At 40.1% G+C, this 19209-nt stretch overlaps 1 protein-coding gene across 1 annotated transcript in view; it reads left to right on the top strand.

Moving 5' to 3' along the window:
• The first annotated feature begins 12341 nt into the window (after positions 1–12341).
• The window catches only part of DTWD2 (DTW domain containing 2), a 172252-nt gene continuing 165384 nt past the window's right edge, over positions 12342–19209 (top strand). The window contains exon 1 of the mRNA XM_021664903.2: positions 12342–12559. Coding sequence (XP_021520578.2) covers positions 12342–12559 — 218 coding nt within the window. The remainder of the gene's footprint in view (positions 12560–19209) is intronic.

The raw sequence follows: 19209 nt of genomic DNA, 5'->3' as shown, positions 1-19209 counted from the left end.
AAAAAAAAAAAACAAGAAAAGAAAAGAAAAAAGAAAAACAAATCCTTTGCTGGGTGCAGCAGTTGGTGCCTATAACTCCCAATAATTAGGAGGTGGAAGGATTGCTTGAGGCCAGGAGTTGCAGTCCATCCTGGGCAATATAGCATGACTCTGTTTCCTCTAAAAAAAAACCTACGGGCTTGATTTTCAAACTGCTAGTTAAAAAAAAAAGAAAAAAATCCTACAGGCAGAAAACTAAGATTATTTTAAGATTATATATTCTATGTGTGGATAAGAAATAATACAGTGGGTCTTGGGGCAAGATTGCTGAATAGGAACAGCTCCAGTGTGCAGCTCCCAGTGAGACTGATGCAGAAGGTGAGTGATTTCCGCATTTCCAGCTAAGGTACCTGGTTCATCTCACTGGGACTGGTTGGACAGTAGGTGCAGCCCAAGGAGGGTGAGCTGAAGCAGAATGGGGCATCGCCTCACCCAGGAAGCACAAGGGGCCAGGGAACTCCCTCTCCTAGCCAAGGGAAGCCATTAGGGACTATTCCCTGCACTCCGGCCTAGACACTGCACTTTTCCCACAGTCTTCACAACCTGCATACCAGGAGATTCCCTCTGGTACCTACACAACCACCAAGGCCCTGGGTTTCCAGCACAAAACTGGGTGCCATTTGGGCAGAAACTGAACTAGCTACAGCAGTTTTTTTTCATACCCCAGTGGTGCCTGGAACGCCAGTGAGACAGAACTGTTCACTCCCTTGGAAACGGGGCTGAAGCCAGGGAGCCAAGTGGTCTGGCTTGGTGGGTCCCACCCCCATGGAGACCAGCAAGTTAAGATCCACTGGCTTGAAATTCTTGCAGCTAGCATAGCAGTCTGAGCTTGACCTGGCTCGTTCAAGCTTGGTGTGGGGAGGGGTGTCTGCCATTGCTGAGGCTCACGTAGACAGTTTCAACCCCACAGTACAAGCAGAGCTGCTAGGATATTTGAACATGAAGCCCAACACAGGTCAGCAGCTACAGGCATTGTCTCACTAGATGTGTGGGGAGGGGTGTCTGCCATTGCTGAGGCTTGAGCAGGTGGTTTCAACCCCACAGTATAAGCAGAGGTGCCGGGATATTCGAACATGGAGCCCAACACAGCTCAGCAGCTACAGGCACTGTCTCACTAGATGTCCTTGCTGGGTAGGGCATCTCTGAAAAGAGGGAGCAGCCCATCAGGGACTTATAAATGAAGACCCCACCTTCCTGGGACAGAACACCTGGGGAAAAGGATGGTAGTGGGTATAGCTTCAGCAGACCTAAATGTCCCTGCCTGGCAGCTCTGAAGAGAGCAGGGCATTTCCCAACACAGTGTTTGAGCTCTGATAAGGGATAGACTGCCTCCTCAAGTGGCTCCCTGACCCCATGTATTCTGACTGGGAGACACTTCCCAGTAGGGGCTGAGAGATACCTCATATAGGAGAGCTCTGCCTGGCATCTGGTGGGTACCCCTCTGGGATGAAGCTACCAGAAGAAGGAAAAGGCAGAAATCTTTGCTGTTCTGCAGTCTCTGCTGGTGATTCCCAGGCAAGCAGGGTCTGGAGTGGACTCCAGCAAACTCCAGCAGACCTGCAGCAGAGGGGCCTGACTGTTAGAAGGAAAACTAACAAATAGAAAGAAATAGTTTCAACATCAACAAAAAGGATGTCCACTCAGAGACCCCATTGAAGGTCACTGACCTCAAAGACCAAAGGAAGATAAATTCACAAAGATGGGAAGAAACTAGCACAAAAAGGCTGAAAACTCCAAAAACCAGAAGGCCTCTTCTCCTTTAAGGGATCACAACTTGTCGCCAGCAACTGAACAAAACTGGATGGAGAATGAGTTTGAAGAACTGACAGAAGTAGGCTTTAGAAGGTGGATAATCACAAATTTCTCCGAGCTAAAGGAACATGTTCTAACCCAATGCAAGGAAGCTAAGAATCTTGAAAAAAGGTTCGATGAAATGCTAACCAGATTAACCAGTTTAGAGAAGAACATAAACTACCTGATGAAGCTGAAAAACACATGAAATTTGTGAAGCATACACAAGTTTCAATAGCTGAATCGATCAAATGGAAGAAAGGATATCAGAGATTGAAGATCAATTCAATGAAATAAAGTGAGAAGACAAGACTAGAGAAAAAAGAGTGAAAAGAAATGAACAAAGCCTCCGAGAAATATGGGATTACATGAAAAGACCAAATCTACATTTGATCAGTGTACCTGAATGTGATGGGGGAAAAGAAACCAAGTTGGAAAACACACTTCAGGATATTATCTAGGAGAACTTCTCCAACCTAGCAAGGAAGGCCAACATTCAAATTCAGGAAATACAGAGAATATCACAAAGATACTCCTTGAGAAGAGCAACCCCAAGGCACAAAATTATCAGATTCACCAAGGTTGAAATGAAGGAAAAAATACTAAGGGCAGCAAGAAGGAAAGGTGGGGTTACCCACAGAGGGAAGCCCATCAGACTAACAGTGAATCTCTTGGCAGAAACCCTACAGGCCAGAAGAGAGTGGAGGCCAACATTGAAAATCCTTAAAGAGAAGAATTTTTAACCCAGAATTTCATATCCAGCCAAACTAAGCTTCATAAGTGAAGGAGAAATAAAATCCTTTATGGACAAGCAATTGCTGAGAGATTTTGTCACCACCAGGCCTGCTCTACACAAGCTCCCGAAGGAAGCACTAAACATGGAAAGGAACAACCAGTACCAGCCACTCCAAAAACATACCAAATGGTAAAGACCATTGATGCTAGGAAGAAACTGCATCAACCAATGGGCAAAATAACCAGCTAGCATCATAATGGCAGGACCAAATTTACACATAACGATACTAACATTAAATGTAAATGGGCTAAATGCCCCAATCAAAAGACACAGACTGGCAAATTGGATAAAGAGTCAAGATCTATTGGTGTGCTGTATTCAGGAGACCTATCTCATGTGCAAAGACACACATAGTCTCAAAATAAAGGGATGGAGGAAGATTTGCCAAGGAAATGGAAAGAAAAAAAAAAAGCAGGGCTTGCAATCCTAGTCTTTGATAAAACAGACTTTAAACCATCAAAGATCAAAAGAGACAAGGGCATTACATGATGGTAAAGGGATGAATGCAACAAGAAGAGCTAACTATCCTAAATATATATGCACCCAATGCAGGAGCACCCAGATTCATAAGGCAAATTCTTAGAGACCTACAAAGAGCCTTAGACCCCCACACAATAATAGTGGGAGACTTTAACATCTCACTGTCAATATTAGACAGATCAACAAAATAGAAAATTAACAAGGATATCCAAGACTTGAACTCAGCTCTGGACCAAGCAGACCTAATAGACATCTATAGAACCTTCCACCCCAAATCAACAGAATATACATTCTTCTCAGCACCATATCACACCTATTCTAAAATTGAACACATAATTGGAAATAAAACACTCCTAAGCAAATGCAAAAGAACGGAAATCATAACAGTCTCTCAGATGACAGGGAAATCAAATAAAACTCAGGATTAAGAAACTCACTCAAAACCACATAAATACATGGAAACTGAACAACCTGCTCCTGAATGACTACTGGATAAATAATGAAATGAAGGCAGAAATAAAGATGCTCTCTGAAACCAATGAGAACAAAGACACAATGTACCAGAATCTCTGGGACACATTTAAAGCAGTGTGTAGAGGGGAAATTCATAGCACTAAATGACCAACAGAGAAAAGCAGGAAAGATGTAAAATTGACACCCTAAAGTCACAATTAAAAGAACTAGAGGAGCAAGAGAAAACAAATTCAAAAGCCAGCAGAAGACAAAAAATAACTAAGATCAGAGCAGAACTGAAGGAGATAGAGACATTAAAAAACCTTTCAAAAAAAAAATCAATGAATCCAGGAGCTGTTTTTTTGAAAAGATCAACAAAATAGACAGACTGCTAGACAGACTAATAAAGAAGTAAAGAAAGAAGAATCAAATAGATGCAATAAAAAATGATAAAGGCGATATCACTGCCGATCCCATAGAAATACAAACTACCATCAGAGAATACTGTAAACACCTCTATGCAAATAATACAGAAAATCTAGAAGAAATGGATAAATTCCTGGACATTTACACCTTCCCAAGACTAAACCAGGAAGAAGCTGAATCCCTAAATAGACCAATAAGAAGATCTGAAATTGAGGCAGCAATTAATAGCCTACCACCCCCAAAAAGTCCAGGACAAGATGGTTTCACAGCTGAATTCTACCAGAGGTACAAAGAGGAGCTCATACCATTCCTTCTGAAACTATTCCAAACAATAGGAAAAGAGAGCATCGTTCCTAAGTTATTTTATGAGGCCAACATCATTCTGATACAAAAACCTGGCAGAGACACAACTGAAAAAGAAAATTTCAGGCCAATATCCCTGATGAACATCGATGCGAAAACCCTCAATAAAATACTGGCAAACGGAATCTAACAGCATATCAAGAAGCTTATCCATCATGATCAAGTCTGCTTCATCCCTGGGATGCAAGGCTGGTTCAATGTATGCAAATCAATAAACACAATCCATCACATAAACAGAACCAAAGACAAAACCATGTGATTATCTCAACAGATGCAGAGAAGGCCTTTGACAAAATTCAACAACCTTCATGCTAAAAACTCTTAATAACAAGGGTATTGATGGAATGTGTCTCAAAATAATAAGAGCTATTTATGAAAAACCCACAGCCAATATCATACTGAATGGGCAAAAACTGGAAGCATTCCCATTGAAAACCAGCATAGACAAGGATGCCCTCTCTCACCATTCCTATTCAACATAGTATTGGAAGTTCTGGCCACGGCAAGCAGGCAAGAGAAAGAAATAAAGGGTATTCAAGTAGGTAAAGAGAAAGTCAAATTGTCCCTATTTGCAGACGACATGATTGTATATTTAGAAGACCCCATTGTCTTAGCCCAAAATCTCCTTAAGCTGATAAGCAACTTTAGCCAAGTCTCAGGATACAAAATCAATGTGCAAAAATCACAAGCATTCCTATACACTAATAACAGACAAACAGGGAGCCAAATCATGAGTGAACTCCCAATCACAATCACTACAAAGAGAATTAAATACCTAGGAATACAACTTACAAGGGATGTGAAGGACTTCTTCAAGGAGAACTACAAACCACTGCTCAAGGAAATAAGAGAGGATACAAAAAATGGAAAAACATTCCATGCTCATGGTTAGAAAGAATCAATAATGTGAAAATGGCCATACTGCTCAAAGTAATCTATAGATTTAATGCTATCCCCATCAAGCTACCATTGACTATCTTCACAGAATTGGAAAAAACCACCTTAAATTTCATATGGAACCAAAAAAGAACCTGCATAGCCAAGACAATCCTAAGCAAAAAGAAGAAAGCTGGATGCATCACACTACCTGACTTCAAATTATACTACAAGGCTACTGTAACCAAAACAGCATGGTACTGGTACCAAAACAGAGATATAGACCAATGGAACAGAACAGAGGCCTCAGAAATAATGCCACACACCTACAACCATCTGATCTTCAACAAATATGACAAAAACAAACAATGGGAAAAGGATTCCCTATTTAATAAACAGTATTGGGAAAACTGGCTAGACATATGCAGAAAGCTGAAACTGGATCCCTTCCTTACACTTTATACAAAAATTAACTCCAGATGGATTAAAGATTTAAATGCAAGACCTAAAACCATAAAAAGCCTACAAGAAAACCTAGGCAATACCATTTAGGACATAGGCATGGGCAAAGACTTCACGACTTAAACACCAAAAACAATGGCAACAAAAGCCAAAATAGACAAATGGGATCTAATTAAACTTAATAGCTTCTGCATAGCAAAAGAAACTATCATTAGAGTAAACAGGCAACCAACAGAATGGAAGAACATTTTTGCAGTCTACGCATCTGACAAAGGGATAATATCCAGAAACTACAAAGAACTTAAACAAATTTACAGGAAAAAAACAACCCCATCAATAAATGGGTGAAAGATATGAGCAGAGACTTTTCAAAAGAAGACATTTATGCAGCCAACAAACATATGAAAAAAAGCTAATCATCACTGGTCATTACAGAAATGCAAATCAAAACCACATGAGATACCATCTCATGCCAGTTAGAATGGCAATCATCAAAAAGTCAGGAGACAACAGATGGTGGAGAGGATGTGGAGAAATAGGAACGTTTTTACACTGTTGGTGGGAGTGTTAGTTCAATCACTGTGGAAGACAGTATGGCAATTCCTCAAGGATCTATAAATAGAAATTCCATTTGACCCAGCAATCCCATTACTGGGTATATATCCAAAGAATTATAAATCATTCTATCATAAGGACACATGCGCACATATGTTTATTGCAGCACTTGATAACAGCAAAGACTTGGAACCAACCCAAATGCCCATCTATGATAGGCTGGATAAAGAAAATGTAGTACATATACACCATGGAATACTATGCAGCCATAAAAAAAGGATGAGTTCATGCCCTTTGGAGGGACATGGATGAAGCTGGAAACCATCATTCTCAGCAAACTAAGCAAGAAGAGAAAACAAAACACCACATGTTCTCACTCATAAGTGGCAGTTGAACAGTGAGAACACATGGACACAGGGAGGGGAACACCACACACTGGGGCCTGTCAGGGGGTGGGGGCGCTAGGGGAAGGATAGCATTAGGAGAAATACCTAATGTAGATGACAGGGTGATGGATGCAGCCAACCACCATGGCACGTGTATACCTATGTAACAAACCTGTATGTTCTGCACATGTAGCCCAGAACTTAAAGTACAATTAAAAAAAAGAAGTACTCCCCCCAAAAATACATAGAAAATAAAAGGAAAACAAATAATATAGTGGGTCTTCACATATGGAAAAAAAAGAAACAATAAATATCCAATTTAATAAACCTAGAATTTTAAGAAAATATAAAAGCAACACTGCAGAGCCAAAAAAACCAGAAAAATCAGAATAGATCCCTGAGGAAAATCAGGCAGAAAAACAAAGACATTTTTATAGCTAGGTAGTGTCAGAAAACTTAAACAAAAAGATAAGTATTATACAAATGGTATAACTAATGAAGAGGGTACAGAAGATATTGGTGACAATTTGGGTGAAAGGGTGAAAGGCATGATGCTGTAAAGGAAGGCCCTGGCCTGAGAAAACCTATCTCAATCTGGAGGATGAGAAAAAGAAGAGCACCTCTCTATCATCAACGAAGTAATTTAAGAATAACTTATATAAAAATAATCATGATAGTTGTACTTGAGGATCTTGCATTAAATATTAGCATCACTGAACTCACTACTAATTCACATTAGAAAATTAGAAATATGGCTGGGAGTGGTGGCTCATACCTGTAATCCCAGCACTTTGGGAGGCTGAGGCAGGTAGATCATCTGAGGTCAGAAGTTCGAGATCAGCTTGGCCAACATGGTGAAACCCTGTCTTTACTAAAAATACAAAAATCAGCCAGGTGTGGTGGCACATGCCTGTAATCCCAGCTATTTGGGAAGCTGAGGCAGGAGCGTGGCTTGAACCTGGGAGGTGGAGATTGCAGAGAGCTGAGATCACGCCACTGCATTTCCAGCCTGGTCAACAAAGCAAAATTCCATCTCAAAAAAAAAAATTAGAAATACATTATTAAGGAAAGGTCAGCCAACTAAACCAAAGACTAGAATTAATAAAAACTATCTTCCACTTATATAACTTGGTATTAAACAGACCATTATTAGATTTTGATGTCTAGTTAATGTTCCATATTCTTCTTTTGAAAATAGTATTTACATGGTCATTGTGTGGAATTTTTGTAAGATACAAGAAGAACACAACCAGACCATTAATCTCAACATCTTGATAGAAATATTGATTTTTGGGTATATATATTTCCATTTTTTTTTCCATACGTAGTTTGTATGAATTTACAAGTGGGAATTTAGGTGAGCAAATTTATGGTAGGCAGAATTTTGGCACCTGTGATCTTTATCCTCTGGTATAAAGGGTTGTGAGTATGTTACTTCACACAGCAAAAGGGAATTAGGTTTGCTAACCATTTGATTTTTAAATAGGGAGATTCTCCTGGATTATCTGGGTAGAAATAGAAGTGAAACAGGAAGTCAGAGAGTTGGTTAAAAAAAATGTGATGGAAATCCAAGAGGCAGGAGAGATTCAGAAAATGAGAAGGACTCAACCCCTCCCTGCTGGCTTCACAGATGGAGGACGGAGGCCATGAGCCAGAGAACATGTGTTACCTCTAGAAGCTGAGACTAGCTTCTAGTTGACTGTCAGCAAGAAAATAACCACCACAAGGAACTGAATTCTGCCAACACCTAAATAAGCAAGAAAATAGATATCTCATAGAGCCTCAAAGGAATCCAGCCTACCAACATCTAGATTTTAGTCCTGTGGGATCTATGTCAGATTTCTGACATACAGAACTGTAAGATAAATAATGTATGTTTAAAGGAGGGGGTGGAGGGTGGAGGAAAAAAAATATGTGTTAAAAAGCCACTAAGTTGACTACTCCATCTATGGAGTAGCCATTCTTTATTCCTTTACTTTCCTAATAAACTTGCTTTCACTTTATGAATTTGCCTTGAATTCTTTCTTGTGTGAGGTCCAAGAACGCTCTCTTGGAGTCTGGATCAGGACCCCTTTCCAGTAACATCTTCCTGGTGAACCCCAAAGAGACAATACTGAAGAGACCCTGGACTCAAAGGAAACAGATTGCAGCACTGACTGGCTGACTTTGGGTAAGTGGTGGAGTAGCTGGGTAAAGGATAGGATTGAGTAAGAGGCCCAAATTAGGGGAGTTAGAGCCTCTCCTAAGACAGAGTGGGTTAAAAGCCCCTCTTAATAAAAGGCAAGGATACTTGACCAAAACCTGGGTTCAAGGCTCAACTTAGGAAGGTTAGAGTCCTTATTAAGATTTAGGGGGTTAGAGGCCATCCTCTAAGTAATGTCCCTTTTGGTTAAAAATAGATTTGGTATTATGGGAAGTTAACCATTATTCTCCATGGATTAATCTGCCTTGCATTCTTTGCTGATGGCTATGGGTGACAGGACTAGGCACGTACAGGACCATGGAGCATGCATGGGGAGCTTTTCCCTCCCCAAAGGGGGAAACTAAGGCTGAGACAGCTGCATTCCCAGGAGGTTAGGTATTCTAAGTCACAGGATGAGACAGGAGGTCAGCACAAGGTGTAGGTCATAAAGATGTGATAAAGAAGCTGGCCAAATCCCATCAAAACCAAGATGGCCAAGAAAGTGACATCTGGTGGTCCTCACAGCTCATTATATGCTAATTATAATGCATTAGTATGCTAAAAGACACTCCCATCAGTGCCATGACAGCTTACAAATGCCAAGGCAACATCAGGAAGTAATCCTATAGGGTCTGAAAAGGGGAGGAGCCCTCAGTCCTAGAAATTGCCCACACCTTTCCTGGGAAACTCATGAATAATTCACCCTTTGTTTAACATATAATCAAGTAATAACTAAGCATCTTTGGTGGAGCAGCCTAAGCTGCTGCTCTGCCTATGGAGTAGCCATTCTTTATTCCTTTACTTTCCTAATAAACTTGTTTTCACTTAAAAAAAAAAAAAGTAAAAAGCCACTAAATTTGTGGTTATTAGTTTCACAGTTAATAGAAAATGAATGCAGCAAAAAAATACCATATTTTAATTTTATTTAAATCAAAGCTTATCCAATGCTGAATCCTCATATGGCAAGACTGGCAGGATATTCAATCCCGTACATTATTGAGGCCCTTTCCTCTACCAGTAAGAAGATCTCCTTTTCCCACAACACCAGGCATAGTCCTGAGATTGTCCTCAGTTTTTACTACCCAAACTCTCCTGAGGCAAAGCAGCATAAAAGTCTGGTTTTCTACTTGAAGTTGGGAGATAAATAAAACATACATTAACCTCAATAAATTATCCTGACACTAGTAAGTTGTCTATATCCCATGATATTTTACTCCCCTTCCTGGTGTCTTGGCACTTCCCAGAAGTTGGGTCACTGATGGTCTGATACCTGGGTCGGCCCCAAGCTGGTAACCTCACCTGCATGTTTCCTTAGGCTTCTGAAGGTCATTGTTCACAAACCTGGATATTGGGTGAATCTCCTACTTCCCATAGAGGAAAATGCCTTTCCTTTCTCAACTCTGACTGTACCCTGCCTGGATAGATGCTTTCTTTGATTCTGGTCAGCCTCTGAGAAAAAGGACTTATAGGGGATTTTCTTCATAAGGAGCAGAGATGGAGCAGGAGACCACTCATGTATCTTTGGCAATATTCTATGCAACAGATGATGGAGGCCTGAACCAGGGCAGACGTAGTAGGTGAGCTAAATGTTCGAATTTTGAATACTTTGAAGGGTAAAGCCAATAATCTAACATGGGGTGTTAAAGAAAGTCCAAAATAAGTAGGCTCATGTCACCCTAAAAGAAGCAGAGGCAAAATTAATATAGAGAGTTTAATTGGGCCAAGGTTGAGGACTGCAGCCTAGGACATACTTCCAGGTTGCCAAGAAGAGTGCTCTGGAGAACAAAACTAGCTGGAGTTTTTAAAGAAAAGAGAACGAATCAGCAGAGGGGGGCATTACAAAAGCTATTTCTCAGGAAGTCTCATTTGTTTACAGAAATAACATTGGTTAATGATTGGCTATATACGTTGTTGAACTATATATAGGGTTGAACTATGGCACTTTATGGCTACTTGGTGTCATTCTAGAGCCTGCATAGCAAGTGGCTTCAAGAGGTAATTGTTTAGCTCAAGGGAGAGTGAGACATGACTGCTTGCATTCCTTAAAGGTTTTTTTTCCTTATCATCTGCCTTCTCACACCACACAATTGGGAGTTTCAAGGGACCTTACATGACTTGAGCACATTTCACCTCTTGAAATTAAAGATGAGCAGTTTCCCTTTGTTTAAAGATAAGTCACATGAGAATTTAATTTTGGCAGTTGAAGAATTGGTCCTCCAACTTAAATCTGCAGCTAAGAGGAATTTTCTGATTCACCTCCTTTCCTACAGTTTCTGGGTTTTGTTTATCCTCCAATTCCGAATGGCATAATTGCTAGTTCTTTCTCCCACTCAACATCCATCAACAGGTGGGTGTTTCCGCCTTTTTCGATCCCTCACATAGGGCCCTCCAAAGGAAAAGAGGGGTGCTGTTTTTTGGGGGAAAGAATGCAGGATAGTTGAATACAACAGCCCAGTATTTTATTCACAAATTGATTTTAAGATGACTAAAAAATTTAATAGTGAAATAAACACTTTAATACAGTGTTTGCTCTATTCCTATGTTGTCTACTTTGCTTCACATTTAATATATTACAACTATAGAGTTAAGACAACTGTGATTCCTAAACTTAATTCACATGATTAATGAAAACCAAGCTTAAGTCTCTGTTTAAATGTTGTGTATTGCTGGAAGTAACACAAAGCATTAATAGATGAAAGGAATTCGACACCCATTTTGGGTATATAGCATTTCTGCCTTCAAGCTAACGTAGATTTCATTTTGGCTTTTCAGAAACAGCCACTGTGCTATACTGCCGTATCCAGTAGTTGTAAACACCTGGGCAACGTAGTTACCTTTCTAGGGCTTGTTTCCTTATACATAAAACCTAATGGAACCCCAGGCCAGCTCTCCTATTGCTTCCTGATCCGGGGGCCATGGACAATCTAAAAACCTCATTTAACAAATATTTGGTGTCCAGTGTAAAACAGTGTGCTTGATGCCGAGAATACCATATTAGCACAAGACACAGAACGGCAAGAAATTCACATAATGAAACGGACCAGCTGTGAGTAGTTTCCAGTGTATATAACCTTTCCTTTGTTGGCCTTTAAATAGTAAGTAAATCAGCTGCTGCAACTGCGCTGCGTGCACTCGTGGGAACCCTGCAAATTGTTAAACTGCCATCCCAAGGTGGAAAATGCAGAATTTCATTTTATTTTCACTTTTCAAGGGGTTAAATTCGGGCTTGGTACTGTGGTGCTCTCAGGGAGGCTTCCCTTACCTCTCCCACCGACGCTACTTAATCTCACCTGCACTCCAGCACTACCCACAGTTCCCTTCCGGGTTCTAGGTGAACTATCCCACTGGGCTTGGCCAATGCGCTAGTTCCTTCTCAGCGGCAGGGTGGGACCTCGAGCCGGGCTTCGGAGACCCGCCCCCCGTACGTGGCGTGCGTGCAGGGCGCTGTGCGGCGCGGACCGGTTTCTCCAGCGCTTGGCGCCCCCCGGCGGTAGCGGGGCTTCAATGCCACGGCCTGACTGGAGCGTCCGCCATGGAGTCGCAGAAAGAGGCGCGAACACTCCAGGAGCCTGTCGAGCGGCCGCCTGGGGCCTCAAGGTCTCAGACACCGAAGGACAAGGAGCGGCAGGAGGGCGGCGCAGTGCCGGCGGCGGCTGCCCTCGGCGCAGAGGCGGACGACACCAGTGCGGACGGGCTATGGGAGCTGCCGGCGGAGCCGGCCGAGCGGAGGCCCGAGTGCAGCCGTTGCAGGTGACCGCGGGGCCGGGGGCGGGGACTGCAGCCAGCGGCGGCCTTCGTAGGAGGCTGCGGCGCCCTCTGCAGGGGAGGCGGCGGTTTGGGCAGCTCTGCGCTTAGGTCGGCGGTTTCACCTTGGATATCCCGGAAATGCCGGGCACACCGACTTAGAAGCCCTTTATCCAGGTTCATGATTATTTAACCTTACTTCCTGCAACATATTATGCGTATCATGAAGTGAGCAGACATCAGTTCTGTTTCCAAGAAACTTAAGTGTCCGATAGGGAAAGTAAGGAGTGATGACAATAATACTTGTAGTTTCACAGTCATACTTAAGTGGCGTAGTCATATCACATTTAAAAAACATAAGGTGGATTGGAGGAGAGAGACAGTCTCCTTTGCCTGTCCTGCCAAAACTCTAAATATAGGGCCTTTTCAGGTCTTCATTTGGGTCCTCTTCTAACCCTACACACGTCGCAATGGTAATTTTTAAAATCAGTTTTCATAGTAAATTATCACCTACATCCTAGTGTATCTAGTTCAGACCTTTCTTCTGAGCACCAAAACTGTGCATTAATTTATCAGGTGTTTATTGAGTGCTTTGATAATCACTGACAATGCATTGGAGTCCATGTCTTTGTAGAGTATTCTCTTACTGGACACAGATGATAAACCAGTAAACAAGCAAACAAATATGTAATTACAAACTGGGAAAAAAGCAATGAGGGATAGGAATGGGATGCTATTGTAGAAAATAGCTAGATGGTGTCAGGAACTATCTCTGAGACCTGAAAGATGAGAAGAATCCAGCCAGGGGAAAAGCGTTCCAAGAATCGGAACAGAAGGACTGAATATGGTTGAAGGTCTTTACTGCTTGAGTACTTGGAGTATCTTACTTTGGACATTTCGACCTTTTCCTAGGGCTAGATTGTAGGACTTCAGAGGAAGGGCTCTTGAATATAGAATGTTTTTATATTTTCTAAGTGTACTATGTATAGTTGACGCTCAGTAAACCTTTGAGGAGGATGGAAAATTTGTGATTTAGAGACTGCGATTTTGAACTTAGGGGTTTGTGAATACAATTAATTTAAACAAGTCGTCTGAAGGGGTTAGGGAAAACATTTAAAAATGTTTGGACGGATCTCAATAGGATACTGAAAGAAAAGTGTTTGAAATATAAATCGAAGGCTAAATTACTGTGCTAGCTTTATTATGTAGTTTTTAGTCTGTTCAGAACTGTTAATTATAAATATATAGTTAAAAAATCTGTTTAGCAGAGATTTATGATGCTTTTTTAAAAATAAAAATGACTTGCTGAATTTTATCTTTTTTTTCAGTTACATTTAGTTAATACTTTAGGATTACAGTTTTCCCCAACATTTCTGCACTTTGCTTATTCTGGTGAAATTTGCTACCTGTGAAAAGCTCTTCTGCCTCTTATCATGCTATGCATTTTATTTGCTTTCATTGGGTAGAATATAATTCTAGAATAATGGAGAATATTTAGTTTTTTTCAATAAAATGTAAGTGAATTAATGGCTTTTTATTTTTATTAGGCTATTAGAGTTCTGCTAGTACCCTGGGTGAACTTCTTTACATTTATGCTTAAAATAGTTTTTAAAAATGCATTATTAGATTTGTTTGATCAGTAAGTCACAGTTATTTGGCTATTTACTTAAGCTGTATTCATTTCTCTGAACATGTTACTACAAATATCACAGCCTAGGGGAGTTCCAGAAATTAGGTTTGTTCAGGAAGTGCAAACTCAGTTTAACTTTTCAGCAGAATCTTGCTCATTAGAAATACAACATATCTTACATATGAATGGAATATTCTTAAAAGATCCCAAACTTGTATTATTTGCAGGATATAGATTCTATAAATGTATTCTGTCCTTTATGTATGTCTTGTTTTCAAAACCTGCCTGTATTTCATTTACCTCTTAGAATACCTTTTCTATCCCCTATTCCCAAACATATAAAATTATCTTTGTTCAGATGAAGACAAAACCTTGGTTGAGCTCCCCAAAGTATGTATTGTTAACGTTATTTGAGATAAAATAAGAAGGCTGAGGGTCATGGGACATGGTAGGTGCACAAAAGATTTGTTGAACTACTTGGTAAAATTCAGTTGTTCCACAAATATTTTTGGAGACCCTACTTCCAGACAGTGTGATAGGCACACAACTATGAAATACAAAGATGAAAAAGAGGTTGTTTTAATTCTCCTGTAGCTCAGGATCTAGTGGAAAGTAGCATATCTGTTTAAATGGGGAGCCCTCAGATTAAAAATTCAATGATGTAGGGCAGTTTTTTCAAATTATTATTATTTTCCTTCTGTTTTTTTCAAATTATAGGTAACGAACCACAGTGAAACTTTTGTTACATGCACCCTCATATGTAGTAGAGAATATATTTAAAAAGAGTTTGAAAAACATCACATTTTTGAGGCTCTGAAGAAAACAGCAAAAAGTGTTTTTTGAATTTTTCAAAGTAAAAATATTTGTAAAATAACTGTTCAGGTTAAATTTATTTTGCTAATTTAAATAATCTTATTTAAATTATATAACATCAGAGTGGAAAGATTTAAACACTTTTTATATGTATTTGATATCCTATGGCAGTCTTTGAAATTAGGCCATGATGGGATTAAGAATCAGAAGGTTAAAGGATGCATGTTCACCAAGTAGTGCTTCTGAGATTTTACTAGAATCTTTAATTTTGTTAGGAAATAAAACGTAATGTACATGTGTATATGTATGTATATATGCGTATATATATATATTATACACATAAGCATGCGGACTTTTCCTTTTTGAATTCTACACTATCAGCTTCTTTCTTAGATAGGTATATGTAAGGTGTTATAGGAACACATAAAAAGGTGCTTCTAACCCTAAGTTTGTGCAGTGGAGGTGAGGAAAAGATCAGGGAAATCTTAGAAGTGACATGTAAGCTGAGACTGAAGGACATAACAAAATATTTAATCTGGATTCTAATATTTAGGATTAATTAGGGAAGAGACTGGCTATGGGGAGGGCTTGAGGGAGGAAAAAGTGAGCTCTGGTTGAGAGAACATCGTTCAAGAGTTCTGTGTATAGCGTATATAGTGTATTTGGAGAGTTTGGCAGAAGGGAGGGAGTAGTGAGAGAAAAGGCTGCAGAGATTAGTGGTAGTGGCCCCAGGCAGGGCAAGATAAACTGTGTCAGGGAGTTTGGGCCTAATGCTCTAGAACCCAACAAGCCAGCCACTGTAGTATTTTTATATTTGAGTGGTGGTGATATTTGACTTTTGTAGGTTACTTTTAGCTGTATGATTTATACTTTTTAATTTTATACAACTGGATGGTGATAAAAGGGTCCAAGCTTGACTGGAAAGAATTAGGGCCTCATTCCAGAAATATTTTAGGCATCTTAATTATACTTTTACATCTTCTATAGATATTGCTATGCATTTGAGGATGAGTCATAAACCACTTGCAAGTCACTGATCATAGGAATTACGGAATAATGTCTAAAAACAGTGTGTTTTAAAACCTTTTTAAGGGAAGAAACAGCAGAGAGAGTGTGCATACAAACTGAATCAGATAACCCTGAGATGGAAGCTTTTGTCTCTCTAGTGTTTTCTTTTCGAAAGTAACAAGCTGTAAGAATTATAATAAACCATATCTGTGTGTTTAACACCCATTTACTAAACACCAGCCATCTGCCAGGCACATAACAGGCCTAGGTGTTTTATATATGATAATATTTTAGTCAGTTCTTATAACAAACTTTTAGATTGCTTCTTTTTTTTTCAAACTGAATCTTGCTCTGTTGCCCAGGCTGGATTGCAGTGGCACAATCTCAGCTCATTGCAACCTCTGCCTCCTGGGTTCAAGCCATTCTCCTGCCTCAGCCTCCCAAGTAGCTGAGACTACAGCTGCCCACCACCACATCTGGCTAATTTTTGTATTTTTATTTTTTTTTGAGATGGGGTTTCACCATGTTGGCCAGGCTGGTCTCGAACTCCTGACCTCAGGTGATCCGCCCTCCTCGGCCTCCCAAAGTGCTGAGATTACAGGTGTGAGCCACCATGCCCGGCCTAATTTTTATATTTTTAGTAGAGACAGGTTTTCCACCTTGTTGGCCAGGCTGCTCTCGAACTCCTGACCTCAGGTAATCCGCCCTCCTTGGCCTCCCAAAGTGCTGGGATTACAGACGTGAGCCACCATGCCTGGCCTAATTTTTGTGTTTTTAGTAGAGACAGGGTTTCTGCCTTGCTAGCCAGGCTGGTCTCGAACTCCTGACCTCAGGTGATCCGCCCTCCTTTGCCTCCCAAAGTGCTGGGATTACAGGCATGAGGCACCATGCCTGGCCTATTTTTTGTGTTTTTAGTAGAGACAGGGTTTCTGCCTTGTTAGCCAGGCTGGTCTTGAACTCCTGACCTCAGGTGATCTGCCTGCCTTGGCCTCCCAAAGTACTGGGGTTACAGGTGAGAGCCACTGTGCCCAGCAATTGTTTGCTTTTAAATGATGAGGAAATAGAGGTAACAGGCAAGTAGCAGAATTGGGTCTCTAGCTCAAGTCCACTTGATTCCCTAAGATTCCATTAAGATTTTGTTTTCACAGTAGGAATTATCACCAGTTGAAGTGGCATCATTAAGACTGCAAGATTTTCAGACTTTTTAAGTTAGTAACAGGATGCCTGAATTTTAGTATTTTCTCTGGCTTTTTAATTCCACATAACCTTTTCCTTATTCTTTAGGCTTGGATATTCTGGAGGAAAAAGTGATGGGGGGAACATCATAAGAGAGAGACAGAGAGATGAAGTGGGGGAAGGAGAGAGAGAAAGGAAGACTACAAGTGTTTAAGAAAAATGCACGAGCCACAAACTGGTAGTCTTACAGGTATTTTGCTTTGAACTGTGTTTTATCAGCTTTTAAATTAGTGGCTAATAGTTCAAAGTCAAGGTGTTTTATATAAAAATCCAGATTTCTGGCTTTTATGACAATAGGAAGATCCGACAGCTCAGAGACCATCTTCCTCAGCCGTAGTTAGTTAAGCTCAGTATTATTGGCTTTACCCATCTATTGGGCATGATCTCTCCATGTCACTGTAGCTCCCAGTCATTCCTGCTTAACTCATTTGTGGTTAACTGTTGGCCCCCCATAGGCATTTATTTATGTTTTGATTTTGGACCTCCTGTACATCACTGTGCCTGGTCTGACTGAGCAACAGGTAAATCAGTCTTCAAGTTTGGTGGGAAAAGTGAAAAGTGGTAATTCCCAGGGTAGTTAATGTAAAATAACTGAAACTGTTGAACCTGTATCAGCACTTAGAAAACAAACTATTTGGTAAATTTAAAATCTGCTATATTATTTATAATTTTTAGGGTGAAAATTTGGGTATTCTGAAGTTTAATTTTTGTGCATACCAAAAATATATTCTCAAGAGAAAATTATTACATTAATTTGTTCTTTCCTGTTAGTATAGAAAATATGTTTATTCTTTGAAGTAGTTCATTCATAATAGATGTGAAAAGCTAACTGATTTACAAATCACTGTGCAGGCTGATTGTATGTTCAAAGTTGAGCAAAGATGATGTATGTAAAGAGGGAATCTTTTTCATAACCTTAATTAAGTCTCCAAAGAGGAATGACCAGTTTTAAAAACCACATTAGAGCTTTCTAAGTGATTTATTTTCCCTAGGAAAAATAGGAATTATATTTTTACCCTCTGATAGGTAGAAATTTTCTTCAAAGACCATAAAAGCACATTAATTCCTTGAGTTCATTTGCCCAAAATTAATAATTTATAGTTTCTATTAGTGCTTATGTAGTTAGAGAATATATTATAGTCTAGCGTAAAATTTGGTATCACTTAAAAAGAGTTCGCAAGCTACAAAGTACTTTTACATTTTCGTTTAATACATGAGACAACCTTATGATTTAAATAGTGTTACTCTGTTTTATAGACTCTCAAGGTCAGATCACTAATAAGAGGCAGAGCTGCTTTAGCTTTCATATTTTTATTGCTACACCACATAATAATGAGTTATACATAAATGAACAGTATGACTGCATTTGTTTTTCTTGCATATAATAAGTATTTGCATGAGGTGTTGCTTTACCTTCTTCTAATGCATATGTATTTTGGAGAGGGAGTCTTGCTCTGTCACCCAGGCTGGAGTGCAGTGGCTCTATCTTGGCTCACTGCCATCTCTGCCTCCCAGGTTCAAGTAATTCTCTTGCCTCAGCGTCCCGAGTAGATGGAACTACAGGTACATGCTGCCATGCCTAGCTAATTTTTTGTATTTTAGTAGAGACAGGGTTTCACCGTGTTGCCCGGGGTGATCTTGAACTTCTGAGCTCAGGCAATCGGCCAGCCTTGGCCTCCCAAATTGCTAGGATTATAGGCATGAGCCACCATGCCTGGCCTCTAATCTAAAGATTCTTTTCCTTTTTCTTTGGCCATGGCTGTTTTTAATTATTTTAAGATGGGCAATTTTTAAATTACTGTCTTTTTTAAGGTCAAGCCTGTATCTCCTGTATTCTTTATCTGTCTGTGATGAGATTCTCATTTCTGTTGCTGGCTTTTCATTTTTAGTTAGAAAGGCAGATTTGGGGAGGCTGAGGTGGGTGGATCACTTGAGCCCAGGAGTTTGAGGCTGCAATAAGGTATGAAAG

The sequence above is a fragment of the Aotus nancymaae genome, unplaced genomic scaffold (assembly GCF_030222135.1).
Source record: "Aotus nancymaae isolate 86718 unplaced genomic scaffold, 86718_ANA_hifiasm-v0.15.2.pri h1tg000064l_0, whole genome shotgun sequence".
Lineage (NCBI taxonomy): Eukaryota > Metazoa > Chordata > Mammalia > Primates > Aotidae > Aotus > Aotus nancymaae.
Note: the sequence above shows the minus strand (reverse complement) of the source record. Positions and strands in the feature narration are given on the sequence as shown.